This window comes from Podarcis vaucheri (genome assembly GCF_965113315.1).
Source record: "Podarcis vaucheri genome assembly, chromosome: 4".
Lineage (NCBI taxonomy): Eukaryota > Metazoa > Chordata > Lepidosauria > Squamata > Lacertidae > Podarcis > Podarcis vaucheri.
In genome coordinates, this window is record NC_138762.1 from 76,811,384 (window position 1) to 76,830,179 (window position 18,796).

Consider the following 18,796-nt stretch of genomic DNA (forward strand, 5'->3'; position numbering starts at 1 on the left):
GTGAGCTCCCGTTGCTCCGTCCCAGCTCCTGCCAACCTAGCAGTTTGAAAGCATGCCAGGGCATGTAAATAAATAGGTACCGCTACGGCAGGAAGGTAAACGGCTTTTCCATGCACTCTGGCTTCCGTCATGGGGTCCTGTTGTGCCAGAAGCTGTTAAGTCATGCTGGTCACACGATCCAGAAATCTGCCTGTGGACAAACACCAGCTCTCTTGGCCTGAAAGCGAGATGAGCGCCATAACCCCATAGTCGCCTTTGACTGGACTTAACCGTCCAGGGGCCCTTTACCTTTTTTTACCTAAGATAACTTTTAAATGACTATTCCTGTTAAATACAGCAGGAACAACTCACAACCAGCTAATACAAATGCCATACTGGAGTTCCCTTTCTCCATTTAACGGCTTCAATAAATAACAGCTTGTAAAGTTTAGGTACTGCAAGTCATCCACCGGGTCATATGAGGACACAAGCCTATGGTTGTTCCTCTGGCTTGTTTTCAAAGGTGACCTTACACAGGCCATTCCTTTCACTATACGTACATTCTTGCTGGCACTAAAACCCATATTTAACCTGACAGAATGTGACAAGATGATGATTGCCAGCTAACCCACGGCTGCAATTCCACCCACATCTACTTGGGAGGAAGACCTGTGGAGATCCACGGGATATGCTTCTAAGTAACAATAGGACAGAACTGTCAGCAAGAGATAAACTACAAGCTCAGTAGTAAATAAACTTGGGGGATAAAAATGAATGCTTAAATATCAACATCGGTCTATCTTTCTCCATTCATATTTTTAACATGCATAATATTATTATTAGCATTCAAACCATAATAATAAGATTCTGCTAGCCACCATCTACTGCGTGTCAGGAACCTGCCCACGTTCTGTGATAAGTTTTATATATAAGCTAAGGTTTCCAGAAAGCCCCTTGCTAAGCTCCCCTCTGCGTGCATCTCAGGGTGACACCATATGAAGAGCCTCACATAATGTCTTCCTAGAAATAATGTATTTCCTTCTTTCTGCAAAAGCCCTGTAACTTCCAGATGTGCTGTCCTCCTCTGCCACAATAATCTATATGATGCCGATTTCAAACTATAAAGCAGTGCTCCACCAAAGCTTGAAACAGCATGAGCCACTTTATTTCTTCCAGGAATAAATGGGTAAGAGACACTGCTATATTAAGTGTTGGTCAGAACCCAAAACGTGTTAAATGAAAGTCCACATTCATGTGACAAGTTAGTTGTCTGAGGTAAATTTTGTGAACTGCCAAAAGGTAAAGCTGTCCTGAGCAGTGTTGACACAGCTAGAAACTCAGATATATAAGCTAGACACCAAATGGCTCCTTGAACCAGGATTACTGTGGCAAAAATTGAATGCCTAGTTGCCATTTGGGGACCACATGGCTCGAAAGTAACATTTTTCAATACAACTTTTCAGTTCCTGAAATTCGTTCTGATTATGCAGAAAAAATATAACGGATAGAGTTCTACAGGTTGTACTGATAGTGTGTGAAAACAGTCAAGATCCAAGGATCCCTAGGCATGCCCCTCTAGATGGTGGAGATGTCAGGCACCATCTTAGTGCCCGTGCATCTTCACTTTGTCACAAGCCAGGTGCAAAATGTGCCTGGTGCCTGGCAAATTTTGAACGCTGGTGGAGGCTGACCCATAGGACAAATGGGGCACTATGCCATCAGCCTTAGCCCTGCCCTAGCTCAGCCTTTCATTGACAGCGTTGGGTCTCCCTGCCTTGGAATCTACCAGCCCCCAAGAGCACCAGGCACCACTGGGACACAAGGACCTCGAACACAATTGTCAGCATTCACTGACCTGCATGTCTAAAACTTGGGAAGGAGAGTGATAGATTAATATATGCACACTTCTTGGAAATTATCTTATCTTATTGCATTCTGCATGTTGTGCACACTTCGTGGAGATTATCTTATTGCATTTTGCATGTTGTTTTGAGCCGCTTTGAGCATGAGGAGAGGGAGTACAAATAACGGTGATCACTCTCTTGTATGAATGTCAACATTTCTTTTTTTAATATATATATTTTATTAAGGATTTTCTTGTTTTACAGAAGTGTAGTGCCTCGTATTTTTTTTTTCTTCATGTAACATTTTTACAAATCCGAATGTCAACATTTCTGAACGTCCGGGGTGATTTTATTGATCCGGCGAATTTCATTTCTTCCCCTCGCTGGCTCCCCACTGCCAGGCCCATCACCCCACCTCGCCTGCCTCCGCCCCGCGGCACGGAGCTGCCCTGCCGCTCAAAACCAGACGAGAAACCTGGGCATGGCAAGGACAAGGCCACGCGGTGGCGAAGCCGATGCCTCTCGTGACATGGCCGCTGGCGGGGAAGGCCCCTCCCCTCCCTCTTTCTATGATCCGGGGTCCTTGCAGAGCGGCCGAGCACGCCAGAGAAACAGAGACACAGAGACAGAGCGCCTAGCAGCGCTGCCCCGCGCGCGGTGCATGCTGGGCCACCCCTCCCTCCCCGCCAGTCCTCCGAAGCTGCGCCGCGCTTGACACCCGTGCCTCTGGTCTTTTCTTTCCCCCCCCCTTCTTCTCTCCCCACTCCTCCTCCCTGCCCCCGCCCGGCCGCTCTCTCTCTTTCTCTCTCTCTCGTAATTCCCTCTTTCCCAACATGGTGGTGCTGGGCTCCGGGTGACCCCGAGCGGGGGGAGAGGGCGGAGGCGCAGCGCGGAGGCCCCTGCTCAGCCATCGCCGACCATCTCGACAGCCGCGCGCACGCCTAGAGCGCCTAGGCGGCCTTCCCCTTTTCCCACTCAGCTCTCAGGCGGGCAGGCCTAGCCGGGCCGGGCCGGGCCTAGCGCCTTCCCCTTCCTTCACAGCCCTCAGCGGCGGCGGCGGCTACCACCACCACCCTGCGCGCTCCGGCACAGCGGCCTAGGCCAGGCGGCGGAGGCCAGAAGGCGACGCGGAAGAGGAGGGGCGGCAGCGGCGTCTCGCTGACAGGGGGCAGCCCGGCCTGCTTGCAAGCGGCGCCTGCTGGGCCCAAGGCGGGAAGCGGCAGCGCCAGGTGAGTATCAGGGGGGGAGGAAGGGCGGCCTCTCCCCGCCCCGGGCACTTGGTCCCCCTTCGCAGCCCCCCGGGGTGGGGGGGTCGTGGGATTGAGAAGGCCGCCCCTTCCCTTCCCCGGCCGCACTTTTCGCCCTTGTGCGGGGAAGCGAGGGAGGAGAGGCGGGCGGGGAAGCGCCGATCACAGCTTCTCCAAGGGCTGGTTCTCTCTGTTTTTATTTTTTGCCCAGGTGTGTTTTTTCTGCAATAGTGTGAGGGGAGACAGCGGGGGGTTTTTTTTTTGGGGGGGGGAGCGCTAAAGTACCGGCTGCTCCGTGTCTGCAGCCCCCGGGCGCGCGTATCGGGAGCCGGGCCTGGCTGCGCATCGTAAGTGCTGCTGCCGCCGCCCGCCCGCCCCAGACAAAACACGCTTATCAAGGCCTTAAGACGGGAAAGTTGCCTCCTCGAGTGGGGCCAAAGGTCTGATAAGCCCGCCGCCTTGTTCCCCCAGCAGTGGACTCTGCTATTAATTTATATTACATACATATATTAATATATGATATTATATAGGTGGGGTGTGTATTATTCCGTTGCTGCTGCTGGCCTGATCTAACCTGCTTTTTCCTTTGTTCATCCTCCTGCGAGCAGGCTTCCGTCAAACGTTTGCATGCAACATTTGTCCCTAAGAGTTAGGAGTGGGACTCCCGGTCCACGTGGGTAGCATGTCTGTTGGCTCTTCTGGTTGTGTGTAGTTGCCATCGAACTGAATTATGTGGCGGCTGTTGTGTAGCTTGACGGTTTCTGAGTAGAATTAGAAATCAGAAATTTGCACACTTTCCCCACAAGGTTTTGTTTCATTTTTTAAATTGGGTGACTAGAAGCCACATTTCCGTCCCTTAGTTTAATCGGATAATTGTTGCTGTCCGTTTCGCCTCTTTGTCACTACTTACTATCCTAGGCTTGATGCAGGTGCCTAAACTGAAATTGTAACTGTTCCTCATGTAAACAAATACTCCATAACAAATGTTTACATTTAAAGTTGCATTGGATTCAGATTTGGGCTTCTGCAGTGACAGTTCTGTTACTTCTGAAAATTCCCCAGCTAGAAAGCAGGACCTTAGCTCAGGTAACCACTATGCAAGGCAGTATATATGGTCAGTAAAGGGACTTATTTTCCGTGTTCTGTAAAAATGATGATCAGAAGTAAGAGGATGACTGACTTTTAAAATACATCTCTTCTAAACATGTGGAAAATGTGAACACAATTTTAGAGCACGTTCAAGCATTGCAAAATCAACCTCAGGTTAACTCCAGCACCGCTTTGCTGCTGTGTGCTAGACGAGTGGCTGGGAGCCTCCAGTCTATGGATCTGATAGGCCCACTGAGCCTCAAAATGTTGGCCCACCAAGCTATTTTTGGTGAGCCACATCCACCTTTCCCATGTCTGACTTATAGATTCTTTCTTTGCAGTTCTTGCCACAGCTACTTCTTCCTTTGCAGCTGCAGCTTGAATTCAGTCTGATGCAGAAAGAATTGGGAGCACAAGAGTGTGCACCATTTTGTCCTTTGCTGCTGTGGATTGAAGGTACAATCACCTGACACCATATGACAGCTGACTGACAGGTGGGCAGTCCCGCCCACTTGTCAAAGTGGTTCATGAACTGCTGGATATGTATGCATCCAGCTGTCTGATCCAGTTGCATGCCCCTGTGCTAGTTTTTTAAAAGTCCAAATGTGCTTAGTAAAACTGTACAAGTTAGGTTGAGGAACAAGTCTGACAGTGAAATAAACCCATACTAGATATTTATTTGACTGGAGTAGAAAAAGTACACCAAGCTGGTGCTAATGATGTATGTAAGATATTATAGTTAACTTAAAGCTAAAGAAATTTTCTGCTCACAGTTTCTATACCATGAATGTGTCACAGGTGTGGATTTTAGTGGCAGTGTTTGCTGAATCTGATGACTGCAACCCCTAAACTTAGTCCAGGGTTTTTGATTAAGGGACGGAAATTCTTACAGCCACTTCTTTTCCTTCAGCTGTCTCGGTGTAGGCACGCCAATCTCAACTATTGAGATATTCTTGGGAGGTTGAGGGTGATGAATGTGCACTCTTTGTTGAATAACTCTGGGAGGGAACGTGTGGCTTGCATCCATCCCTAGTACAGTCATACCTCAGGTAATAGACGCCTCAGGTTGCGGTTTTTTGGGTTACGGACCCGCCGAAACCCGGAAGTACCGGAACAGGTTGCTTCCACCAAATCGCAACCCGTGCATGCACAGACATGGTGCTGCGGGTTGCGAACATGCATCCCGCATGGATCACGTTCGCAACCTGAGCGTCCACTGTATTCTTCACTAAGGATAGAATCTCCACTACCATCATTGGATGTTGTAATTTAGCTTGGATGACCTCTCCATTGTAGCAAAAAGGATTAACTGTATGATCAGGAGGGGTTCTGAAGTAGGAGGGAGTTAAAAATAAGCCTGGTCCATAGTCCATTTGGTGACCAGTTTTCATCTTGTATGTATTGCCCTGATTCTGGCAGACTTCAAAATAGTAATACCCAAGTGGGACCTTAAAGCAGAGAACACTTGCTAAAGTGAGAGCAGTTTTCTCCAGCAAAGGAGATATGTGTGCATAAGTGGATGCAAGTACTTGTTGAAGGTATAAAATGCATGGGATATGTATTCTGATTCAGGGGTCGCTACTACATGCGACACAAGCAACTAGAACTGGATTGGGGATATAATATTATCTTCACATTTCAAAATACTTAAGGCAATATATATTTGTGGGTGTTATTCTAAGCACAGCAACTATAAAGGAAATGGTTCTATAGTCTGATATCCACATGTTAGAAAAAAAATCTAGTGCAATTAGTTCCTTTGCTGTGAAAGAGCCCTAAACGTCTTTTCAGATGCCTTTGTTGTAAGGCTTTTCTCCATTCCCATCATATATCTCCCCTCCTTTTTATTGTTGGCTCATCATCCCTGGCTTGCTGGAGCTGATGGGAGCTTAAGTTAAGCAACAACTTGAGAGCTAAATGTTCCCGACTCTTGATATATAAGATAGAGCTATACATGAGCATGAGATGATCAGTGATCTGAAGTGGGAAGCCACTGTGAGTAGAGGATACCTGCTGCTTTAGATCATCATGCTGTCACACATGTAGGGTCCCAAACTGTTTACAAACGATGTACACAACCCCTTCTTGTGTGTGTTATTTACATATTAGGCAATCAAAACACCTGAAAAGGGCTTATCACAGTCAAATTCTGTTAAACTTTCCTGAAGAAGAGTTTGGATTTGATATCCCGCCTTTCACTCCCCTTCAGGAGTCTCAAAGCGGCTAACATTCTCCTTTCCCTTCCTCCCCCACAACAAACACTCTGTGAGGTGAGTGGGGCTGAGAGACTTCAAAGAAGTGTGACTGGCCCAAGGTCACCCAGCAGCTGCATGTGGAGGAGCGGAGACGCGAACCCGGTTCCCCAGATTAGGAGACTACTGCTCTTAACCACTACACCACACTGGCTCCTGACTGTGGCTGTGATCGCACATAACACTAAAACAAGCCACAAATTTTCTAGCAGATGAGCGAACAAGCCATGGCTTCTTTCTCCATAACTTGGTTTGTTTTCCAGCTGCTCTTGCCTTGTGCCTTTGTAGCTTGGCAAGCAACTAGTTACGACAGCCAAACAATTAATGGTTAAGCAACTCTGTTGGGCTTTGAGAGGATGACAAACCATAGTTAAAACAAGCCATAGTTTGCTGGGCTGGTTTCACATATTAAAACAAAACCACAGTTAGAGTAAACAAACAATGGTGTAGCATTATGTGCAAACTAGGCTGTTACTGGAAGCTGCAGAAACATAAAGGCTTGGTTTTGTTTGATGTATAGAAAAATTGAGATTGGTACAAAATGTTAGACAATATCTGAATTCCTGTGTTTCCTTAATAAGTTTGTGTGACATAGGGTTTAATTGTTTTCTCTGCTGGGTTTTTTTTTTAAAAAAAACATAGTTGGATTTTAACTTTATTTTCAGGGGTAAGGTATCCAGTATGCCATTTTTATTTAGAAAAGTTTATCTGGTTTTATCTTAGACGCAAAGCAGTTTAGAGTAAATATACAGAATAATGCAGATAATATTTCTGTTGTAAATTAAGTTCTTCAGTCTCCTCCTGGTGTTTTGTGTATCTATGTGCAGTTTTGCCCACAAATGTGCTGTCTGCTTCATTTGCTGATGTTTGAGTGTTCTAGAGAAACACCATTAGGCAGTTACCCACTAGAATGAATGTTCTGCTAATAGGAACATAATCTATGCGAACGTAATCCATGCGGGAGGCACGTTCGCAACCCACAGCGCCGTGTCTGTGCACACGCGGGTTGCAATTTGGCGCTTCTGCGCAAAGCGCTATTTAGCATTTCTGCGCAAGCGCCAAAACCCAGAAGTAACCCGTTCCAGTACTTCTGGGTTTCAGTGCGTCTGTAACTCGAAAAGGCACAACCTGAAGCGTCTGTAACCCGAGGTATGACTGTATAAGCCAAATGGCTCCTTAAATCAGGGTTACACTTGCCAAAACGGTATGTCTAGTTGCCATTTTGGGGGACCAGCCAACTCAGAAGTTGTATTCTTCAATACGACTTTTTGGTTCCTGAAATTCGTTCTGATTGTGCAGATAAAATGTCATGGATAGAATTCTACAAGGATGTGTTGTTAGTGTGTGAAAACGGACAAGATCCAAAATCTCTCTGGCCTGTCCTCAGATGTCTATAATCAATTTAATTCTAAATTGAACAATTCTCCTATTACTCCCCTTCTCTTCTGCTTGCCACCAGGAGAAATTTCCTAGGTGGTGACACGGTAGTACCCTGTTTGTGGGATGTCCTTCACTTAGACATGTGACTGGTGCCAATAACAAGTCAAAACATGCCTATTTGCCCAGGCATTTTAGGGTTTTTTGTTCCTGAGTGATCAACTTGCTGGGTTTCCTCCTGTGTGAATTTCATTACTCTTACGCTTTATTTCTAAAGTTTGTAAAACTGCAACTTATTCTTCCAGGTAGCTTTCAGGTATAATACTTCAGCGTTGCAGTGGGATAATTGAAGAGTTAAATCTAATCCCTCATTGACAATATTTTTCCTAAACTGTGCTGTATACTAATTGGCTAATGTAGTTGCTTAGTCATATTTGCTGTAAATGAATAGAGCACTATATGGAAGGTTAGACTTTGTATCCAGGTTGCTTCTTTCTGTTTTACATCCACTCCTCTATATTGCCTAACTCTATTCCCTTGTGAACCCCAGAAACATAAAGCAGCGAACAACCCCAAACTTGTGCTCACTCTTTTTAGAATTGTAATTTTTCCTGGGGTCTTGTGATGAAGCCTGTGGTATACATTTTCTAAATAAATATGGACATTTTTACCCATATGTCTTTGGCCACATTTGCACATCCGGCTAAACCACGAAATGCAAAAACTAAAGCAAGCCCAACCAATCCTTAGATGCTCGTGCCCTGTCCTCTCATGCAACTGGAAGGAGAAGCTTTCATTTCCCCTTAAGCTGTGCTTGTCATTTTGTCTGAAACTGGGAGCATATTTTATCACTAACTGTGGTCCTTTTCAGTATAAGCTGACTTAATAACTGATGGTTTGAAATTGGCTTACTTTGAAACGGACCATAGTTGGTGTTAAACCACAATCCTGGGTTAAACCAGAATGACAAGTTGAGTTTAATGGAAACTGAAAGTAAATGCCTCTGAAGTTGTTGTTCTGGTTACACAGGGGAGTGTGGGAGAACCACATGATTTGAAACATGCACAGGGTTATTCCGATTCATGCATATTGTGGCGAGCCTTAGTTTAGTGTGACATGAGAATGTGGCCTTTGTTTAAAAAGCTAAGCCCTCCAAACTTCCTAGAAGCTGGGGTTGGTTAGGGCAAAGCAATTTATTTTTCTAAAAGGAAATGTACTGTGACCAGTGTGGTGTGGCAGAGCCCCTCGCCCAACATCTAGGCTGGACTGAGCAATGCATTGGTGTGCCTGGGGCTGCACAGATACACCAGCAGAGCCAACCCAGCATTCCTGCTCATGCATCTGTACAGCTCCAACCTCCCTGCCCCCCCCCAGTAGGCCACAGAGATGCCCTAGCTGGTATTGTGTACTTGTTTATAAATGTTCATAATGAGATCTGAGCGAAATCACTGTTCTCAGATACAGAGCTTTAAAAATAGGAAAATGCAAGTTCCCTCAGTTAGGTATACAGTGGTACCTCTGATTAAGATCTTAATTTGTTTCGGAGGTCTGTTCTTAACCTGAAGCTGTTCTTAACCTGAGGTACCACTTTAGCTAATGGGGTCTCGCACCGCTGCCGCACGATTTCTGTTCTCATCCTGAAGCAAAGTTCTTAACCCGAGGTACTATTTCTGAGTTAGCGGAGTCTGTATTTTTTTTTTTTTTTGAATGATATTTATTAAGTTTTCAAAGAAAAAAAATTACATAGATAAAAAGAATAGAAGAGAAGATAAAAAGAAAAAAGAAAAATACAAAATACAGAAAAAAGATAAAAAAAACATTTAAAAAGAAAACACATCAATCTTTCCATATCATATATTCATATCCTTACTTCCCTGACCTCCTCACACCTCCCTTTTTTGTATTCCAATTCAATTTATTAATTCAGCAATTTCTTTCCCTCTTTGTTTTTATCTTAATCCTTTAACTTAATATAATATAACTTTGAGTTCTACCTGTTAATAATCCATTTTTCATACACCTTTATAACATTGCTGCTTAAACCACTTAACTTCATTCTGACATCATTCTAACATTCATTAATTTTGCAATATTTCTGTAAATAGTCTTTAAATTTCTTCCAATCTTCTTCCCCCGACTCTTTTCCCTGGTCTCGGATTCTGCCAGTCATTTCTGCCAATTCCATGTAGTCCAAGCGGAGTCTGTAACCTGAAGCGTCTATAACCCGAGGTACCACTGTACTTGATGATGATCTAGTGAGGAAGAAGATAGTATTTTCTCTCTCTTTTAACAAGGGCTCATTTGTCATTTGCATAACAAACATATAATCAAAAAGAAAACTCAACCTCAAAATCAGACAAGTTTTATAAAACATTGTTCACCTTTATTTCGTACAAAGAACTTGGCTATGAATTAGAGTCAGATCATTGGTCCATCTGACTCAGTGTAATCTCCTGGCAGTGACTCTGCTAGGTTTCAGAGAGGGGTCTCTCGCAGCCATACCCAGAGATACTGGGATTGAACCTGGAATCTTTTGAATGCAAAGCATGTGCTCTGCAACCACTGAGCTATAACCCTTTGTTGTAGTTACTTTAAGCTACGGTTTAATGTGAACAAGCAGCATGCTGGTAGAAGCTGCTGAAATTGCAGGCAGTTTGATTCTCTCCCACTCCTGCTACTGTCAGGAAACAAAGCATGGCCTGACTTGTTGTATCATCCGAATCTAAGCTCATGGTTTGTTTCTGTTCAAACAAACCATGAGCAGAAGCATGCCAGTTCTTCACAGGAAACCAGGCCATTTTGTCTCTGTTTTAATGTGACATGTGAACCAGGCCAGTGTTCATGACAAGTGACCACTTTTCTTGTTTTAAGAAATTATAAACACCGGCGTAACATTCTTGGTTCTACATTTAATTTTAAGCAGGCTGTTTTTAGAAAATAAGAAACTTTCAGTACTTAAAAACCATTTACAAGAGTAAAAATCCAATTCATTTTTTTAGATGTGTGGGTTTTTTTACAATCATTTTTATTTATCCTGAGTGCAGTAAATAGTACAGCACAAATGAACTTCTAAAAGAGCATCATGTAGATTTTATGCATTAGACGATCTTAATCTTTATATAACTGATTAAAAAAACTGAAGTAAGATATTGTATTCTAGGTCCGCAGGCAATTGAAGGCCATTTGGCAACGTGCAAGAGCAACCTGCTGAAGTACTGGAAGAACATGGTATGTAGAATAGTTGTATCTTAGATATTGTGTTCTTTTCAGCAGAAATAATTTCTCTTAATAAAACAGCCTTACGGAGAACAAATTTATGAAAGAAAACAATATTTATGAAGATATTATAAAGCGCTGAATATTTGAGTACTTGATTGCCATATCATGTGCTATGGTCTTTTGAAAATTTGCAGTTTCCATTAATTAGCAGGCTAACCATATGAATGATGTAGCCTGCATGTTGCTCCACAAACCAAGAATAGCTTGTCTGCTGTATGCTAGTTGCTTGTGGACAGAATATAAATTGGATCACCTTTTGTCTTACCTTAAGTGCTGAATGAACTTTTAGTATGCATAATGAATAGCATACCTTTTGTAAGTGTGAACACTTTTGACGGCTCATCTGGTATTATTCTGTTCCAGTGTCACCTTTTTGTCAATTGGCTAAATGTCAAAAATCTCATGTTGCTACCACGTTCCTGGAAACAGTCCTAATTCACTTTATTTTAACATCTTATATTAAGTAACCAGTTTTAGTCTGGTTACCACAAAGCAAGCTAGTTTTAACTGCACTCTGATTTTATTGTTGCATGATGAAATACATGCTGAAATTCAGACATGCTGCTTGCTGTTGGTGGGGTTTTAAAATATCCAGTACAACAGCAGCTTTTAATTTGGTATAGTAGGAATCACGAAGTCTTACCAAATTATTTCCTTTGTGCACTAGTTTTTGAACAAGAGAAATAAAATAAGACACCTAAATAGAGAGCAAGACAGTTATATCTCCTTTACAGGGTTGCATTTTCCATATTGAAAACCTGTTTGTAGGTGCCCCTTCCAGCCCACTCCCAACCAAAATGAATAGGCAGCCTTTGCAAGCGAATGCTGTTTGCAGACAGTAAATTACTGGTGGTCTTAACTGTGAAAATTGTACTTTGCGCCCAATATCAGCTATTATGTGAAAGGAAAATTATGTTGGAATGACACTGATTATGAAAGCTGACTTCTAGCTGAATTTGCCTTTAAACTGTTCTTTGTCTGTTATGCTGCTTTCACATGCATAATCTGTCAGTTCTTGGATGATTTCTGAGATCGAAACCTCGGGTGGCAGCCAGTGACTGCTCAGCTGCACTTGCACTCACAGCATCTCTGGGTCAGCTCACCTGCTTTGCTGTCCAGAAAGTTGCTCCCAACTTTAATAAGATGGGCAAGGTTGATCACTATTGACCATGCATTCATTCCTTGCACAATTTCATTCTGAACACTCAGCTTGAGATTTGGAGGTGTGTGTTGCATGCCTCTTATTTTAGGTCCCTAGTTGACTTTTTGTGTTATGTAATTGGAGATCGGAAATTCGTATAACAATAGGGCCAGCTCTATCGAGATGATAGAACATAGGGCACAAGACTCATGTGAGCACCATGTTCTCAAGCATAAATTCACCTCTTGGAAAATGTGTTCATCCGTAGAATAAAATAAGAGATGATGAAATTTGGCCTTTGGCCAAGGGATTCTGGCAGTTTTAAGTTTCATTAGTATATTTCATTGTGCCCCAAAGGCATCCCATTTTATACATAGAGAGCAGTCACTTACAGGGATTGCAAATTGGTAATAGCTATGAAGAAATAAACAGAAGTGTTTCTATTCTAGGATACTATAGGCAAAGAATAAATATGTTCTGGGACTAGGTCAGCTCAGCCAAACACTAGTACAGGGTTTCCCAAACTTGGGTCTCCAGCTGTTTTTGGACTACAACCAAAAGTACCCTATGGCAAATTGTCCTCCATAACAGGGACGGTATTGCTTTATCAATTAGGAGCATAGGAAGCTGCCTTATATTGAGTCAGACCCTTGGCCCATCTAGCTTAGTACTGTCTTCACTGACTGGCAGCAGCTTTCTAGGGTTTCAGCCACGGACGTTGCCAGCTTCCCCCGAGCTGGGAATTGGATGGCAATTTTAAGTGTTTTGTCTATCCTCCATTTTAAACTACCTCTAAGACAGTGTCTCCCAAACTTGGGTCTCCAGCTGTTTTCGGACTACAGTTCCCATCATCCTTGACCACTGGTCTTGCTACCTAGGGAAACACTGCTCTCTATCCATCTGCTCCGCTTTGTTAACGGGGTTCTGATGTGCATGGCTATCCTAAACCTGGGTGCAGACAGTGTTTCAGATTTCTGCAAAAAATGTTTATAGGGAGAGATCTAGTGCTGCACCAGTAGATGCAACAGAACTTCCTATTCCTCTCCTCCCCATTCCTGCCCCCCCCATCCCTATAAAGCAAATGGGGGACTGCAGGGGAAGAGAAAGGGAGTCTTAAGTCCAGTTTACACAAGAAGATGTCTGTTGTGCAAGCGGGACACCACATTTGGATATCACTCATACTTCAGAATATTCTTATTTGCCAAATGCTTTATAGTCAGATATGGAAAAAGTGAGTTGAGAAAATTTAGTGATTTTTTTTCCTTCAGGTTAAGGGTTTAAAATTTTGTACGTAAGAACAGATAAGATCAGATTATAGAATTAGGTAAGACATTAATTGGTTCCGTTTCAGCAATGGAAGTCTTCAGCTGGAGAGCAAAAAGCCAGTGGGTGGCCTCGGGGTGCTGTGGGTACGAGTGTTGCTGAATAATCACTGGCTGACAGCGACATGACAGAGTAGAAGATCAGCCTTACATCTTATACCAGAGAAGCCAGATCACAGGAGACAGTTGACAGGTAAAATTTTGAAATGGAAATGTCCACTACAAATGGGTTGCTGAAAAGAAGAATCCAACCATTGTAAACTGCATTATTTTCATCCTGTGTTTTTCATTAGTTTGCATTGTGGGAAATTTTTAGAACAGTAGCTGTTAAACCTTGTCAAGGTCAACAGAAGCCATCCGAAGGCCACTGCAAATCTCATGGAATTAAGCCCCACGTTTCCACCAAGTAAACACTCAGCAGGAAAGTTCAGCCAGCCTCAGGTCTTTTGATACATACATTTGCAAGCACGTGTTTGTTGTGCTCACACTTCACATTTTTTTAGGCATAAATCTAAGATGCTTGACGTATACACTTAAAAATGTGATGTCTGAAGTGGTCCTGAGAGACTAGGACATTGGTGTGATAGGTGTTTCCTGTGAGAGGACTACTGGGATTCAAAAGTGCATTCTAAAAAATAGGCAGTTACTCATTAATCACCCCACGTCATGGGGGGACAGGGTCCATACAGCTGTTCTTGCTGTAATTAGAAAGGAGTGGGTCAGCATTCTACCCACTAGCTGCCTCGTGATGTCTGCAAAAACAGGTCTGAGAAGGGATGAGAGGTTCTTGTATATAAAGAGCCATGGATGTAATAGGCTGTATTTTTTTCTTTGAATTTTTGGTGGCCACTAAAGCTGAATCTAGTGGTGAAGTACCTTGTGGTGGAATTACTAATTAATTGTAATAAAATTGTGACTGGTGTCCGTACTAAGTTTTACAAAGAAATGTGTTGTATAGTGGCCTCATCTCATAGGCTGAAGTGGGTGATGCCAGAAATACCTTTACCGATATTAAAATAGACCTTCCGGCCATTCTATCCTGGGCCATCAAAGGCCAACCTATATAAAAGATAATATGCACTTCTAGGAAATGTATAGATTTGTCTTAGTGAGTCTCAAGGGCAAACCTGTAACCTGTAATTACAGGTTAGCCACCTCTGTACACTTCCTTACATTCCTAAGTTGACACATGAATAATGAAAGAGGACACTCTTAAAATTTCATAGTAATGCACAAGGCTGGAGATGGCCTCTGGGTATATTGGGGCATATCCTATTGTAGATCTTTTTTTATCATGAACCACACCTTGAATTGAGCCTGGAGGTCAATAGGGAACAAATGCAATCTCTAGATCTTTATTGTAACATGTTTTCTTATGACCTACACCAGAAAGCAGTTTTCGGAATTAACCTTAAACCAGCTTAATATTTTGAGCCATCATTAAGGATGGTTCTTTCTAAAGTAAATCAGGGTAGTGGAATTGGTAGAAAGCTCTTCTAGGCACAGTTGCAATGCATAGCTCCAGGCATGACTTTAAGCCTGAGTGAAAGTGCATGGCTAAAGACTACCAGTAGTGGAAGTAAAAATATCTTCTCCATTCCACAATGTTTTCTGGCCATCATCATTTCTGTCTTTCATGGATTTCGTTTCAATAGCCTGGCTTTAATGAACTGCCCAACTATGACTGGACTCTGGGAAATGTCTTGCATTGAATCTAGACAAATTCAAAAGTTGATTTGTAAAGGCTGGAACTTAGTTTTGGCAGCAGAATTATTATATATATTTGTGTTAAGATTTCTTGCAACACAGAGTGTGTGTTGGCTAATGATCACAATTGTTCGTTTAATTGCCTATTTTGAAACATGAACTTGAGGATGTTTAACTAAGCATAACTTTATTCATTTAGCACTATTAAGCCTATGCTTGGCCCAGCACAAGAGGACCAGCGACAACCTGTTTTTAATCAACAACACAAAATTGTGATCACCCCAATGTCACCGAATGGCCACAGCTTGTAAAAGGTAATTGTCATGAACTTTTTTTTAAAATGGTGTTTCAAATGCAAATAATGCTTTTTATGCTTCCATAACAGCTTAATTATTAGCAAGTAGTCTTTAGGAGGACACCATTGAGGCAAATACTTTTGAAGTGTCTATCCTTTCTTTATATTGCTCTGAATATCAGTGTTAATATTCTATAAAATGTTGTTGTCCCCCTGAGTTGTTATATAGGGGAGACTGTCTCTGGTTCAGTAATTGCCAGAAGCAGTCCGCCACATTCCAACCTTAGAAGAAAATGAAAGAATGCACAGATTTGGGGAGAGATCTTCATGGTATCTTGCTGACAATGTGTGCTCAATTTGGCTGAAACAATGATTTTGTTCCAGAAACTTGGTGAAATTGCCAAGTGCAGCAGACTTGCATGCCTTTGCTTTGTCTATCCTAGGAGTTACAGTGGAGGTAACTTCTTGCAGAATGGAGAAGTTCCTTTGAGTGGCATTGGAATTGAGCCACCATATAAAATTGCTAGCTCATGCTGCAGTGTTCAGATTAGTGGGTGGGTGTGTTGCGATCATGCTTTCTGCAGTGCTATTTGGGGCTGAAAACTTAGCACTTGTAACGAAATTTATTAAACAAAAGCAAACCTTTTGGTTTTGGCAGGGGTGAGCTAAATAATGATAACTTTGATGTTTTCTAAACTTCTTAAGCGTGTTATGTTTAATTTTAAAATGCTTTTGTTCAAATAAACAAATACATTCTACACTGCATTTATTTAATGGCTGCTAACCTACCTTTCAGAGAATTTGTCCTCTACAAGGCAGTTTTCAGCATCATGTAACAACACTGATACACTCAAATTCCATAATATTATTTATTTATTTATTTATTTTGGAAAAGCAATAAAATGACATTTAAAAGATGGCAGATAAAACATTTCTTAAAAAACAGTGCAATAATTTTTTTTCAAATGCTGGCTAGAATAAAGAAGAGGTAAAAATATTTTCCTGGGGAGGGTATTCTACAAATGCAAAATCAACACAGAAAGGGCTGTGTCCTTGTAGAAAACCAGCACTGTTGTAGAATAAAGTTTTAACAAGCACAGAACTTTGGACATCTGAACAACCTAAAAATCTGCTTTATACTTACTAATAATACAACACTGTCAGCTGAGCTTCTGGAAATCTTAGAAACATAGGCTTGTTGGAATCTCGAAATATACCAAGGCCACTTTTTAATATAGCACAAGGATTAATATAGCTCAGCTGAGCTGGTACTGGCAAAATAATGATAAGAAAGTGACAAATTATTGGGACAGCTAAAAATGCGGAAGTATTGTAAACAATGGTTTTTATGAAGCATTTGATGTGAGAATAGAAAGTACTATGTAAAAGAGGTGTACAATATGTAAAAGTTGATAATTGCAAAAGTAGACAACTGTGAGTATATGATGAGCAGCTTATATCTGTTCTTGTATCGTTGTAAGCAGCCTTAACCTATAGGTACCGTATTTTTCTCTCTATAACACACACCCAACCATAAAACACACGTAGTTTTTAGAGGAGGAAAATCTGTAGGCATGCCACCCGTAGGCATTTCCTCCATAACACGCACAGACATTTCCCCTTACTTTCTAGGAGGAAAAAAGTGAGTGTTATGGTGCAAAAAATACGGTAACTTTGATTTGAAATCAGTAGGACTGACTTCTAAGAGAATACCGTAATTTTCGCTCCAAAGCACGCACTTTTTTGCTCCTAGAAAGTAAGGGAAAATGCCTGTGCGTGTTACGGAGCGAATGCACTCGACCAGAGCTATGGCTGCCATCAGTCAAGCAAAGCGGGAGCCGCTTGCAGGGCTTCTGTCCCGCTTTGCGTGGCTTTAGCTTTGCTTGCTTTACAGCCAGGAGGAGGGGGAGGAGCTGAGGAGGAGGGAGGGAAGGAGAGCCATGGCAGCAAAACGGGCAGAAGCCGCTTACACGGGAGGAGGGACAGACGGGAGCCATAGCGAGCCGGGAAAAGCACCACGTAGCCAGCAACAGCTGCTGCAGCCTCAGCTAGCAAAGGTCCGTGCGCTCTCTAAACGGAGCAATGAGGCTGCAGAGGGACGGCAGGGCACAGGAGGGCTCTGAGCCACAAGCGCAGTGAAAACCAGTAAAAAATTTTTAAAAGGCTGCTGGGGACAGGAGGGCACGGGATGAGGGAAAGGGGGAAATTACGATTCTCCCAGCGTCTCAGCTGATCCGCTGAGCAGGACTTGGGTTGCAGGGGATTCGCCATTAGCTGTGTAAAGCAGCAAAGAGGGAGAGAAGGAGCAAAGCGGGAGAGGAAAGGAGCTGCTTACACTGCTGTAAGTGGCTGCTGTCCGGTTGGCTCCTTTAAAGCAACAGTGTTCTTTCCCTCCCCGCTCAGCTCGCCGAAAAGCTCCTTTTCCACACACCCACGTGAGCTCCTTCTCCCCTTAAACCCCTCGCCTGCATTATTAGCCGCATCCTTCTCCACACACCCCACGCGTGTTCCTTCTCCCCTTAAACCCCTCTCCTGCATTATTAGCCGCATCCTTCTCCACACACCCCACGCATGGTCCTTCTTCCCTTAAACCCCTCTTCTGCATTATTAGCAGCATCCTTCTCCACACACCCCACGCGTGCTCCTTGTCCCTTGAATGCTTTTCCTTCCCTCCCCACTTAAAACGTGGTTACAAAGCACGGATCCACATGGATCCTCAGGGTTTTTGCACTGGGTCGCCCCAAGTTCACCATCAGATCACATAGCATATCCATGGCTACAGCCTGCACCAAAAACCACACACACACACACACTGTTTCATGGGGCTGCAATGGCGCAAAAACGTGGTTACAAAGCATGGATCCACATGGATCCTCAGGATTTTTGCATTGGGCTACCCCAAACTCACCGTCAGATCACATCTGTGGCCACAGCATGAACCACAAAAATCATACATCCACTGTTTCATTTAGAATATTTTTTTCTTGTTTTCCTCCTCTAAAAACTACGTGCGTGTTATAGAGCGAAAAAGACGGTATGTTATTGGTATTAATGAATCACATAATATGCTAGTTGTATCACTTTTCCTCTTAGCTGCATACGAAATGCTCAAATTTTTATTTAAACCTTTACAGATCACCAGGAGAACCTCACTCTGAAAATATTGAAGCTAGCCGAATGTAAGTATAACGAGCATATCAAAAGAGTGCATTTGGTATATTTTGTGTGAAACCCAGATGCAACATCAGAGTTGCATTACCTCCA

At 43.0% G+C, this 18,796-nt stretch overlaps 1 protein-coding gene across 5 annotated transcripts in view; it reads left to right on the plus strand.

Annotated features, from left to right (window-relative positions):
• The first annotated feature begins 2,499 nt into the window (after positions 1 to 2,499).
• The window catches only part of UBE3A (ubiquitin protein ligase E3A), a 37,356-nt gene continuing 21,059 nt past the window's right edge, over positions 2,500 to 18,796 (plus strand). Inside the window, exons 1-6 of one of the 5 annotated variants that reach the window (XM_082220066.1) lie at positions 2,500 to 3,052; positions 4,501 to 4,615; positions 10,949 to 11,016; positions 13,560 to 13,723; positions 15,437 to 15,551; positions 18,667 to 18,711. In XM_082220066.1, the coding sequence (XP_082076192.1) occupies positions 15,532 to 15,551; positions 18,667 to 18,711 (65 nt within the window). In that variant the 5' untranslated portion in view covers positions 2,500 to 3,052; positions 4,501 to 4,615; positions 10,949 to 11,016; positions 13,560 to 13,723; positions 15,437 to 15,531. The remainder of the gene's footprint in view (positions 3,053 to 4,500; positions 4,616 to 10,948; positions 11,017 to 13,559; positions 13,724 to 15,436; positions 15,552 to 18,666; positions 18,712 to 18,796) is intronic. The other 4 variants (XM_082220068.1, XM_082220065.1, XM_082220067.1 and 1 more) reach the window with 4 other exon arrangements.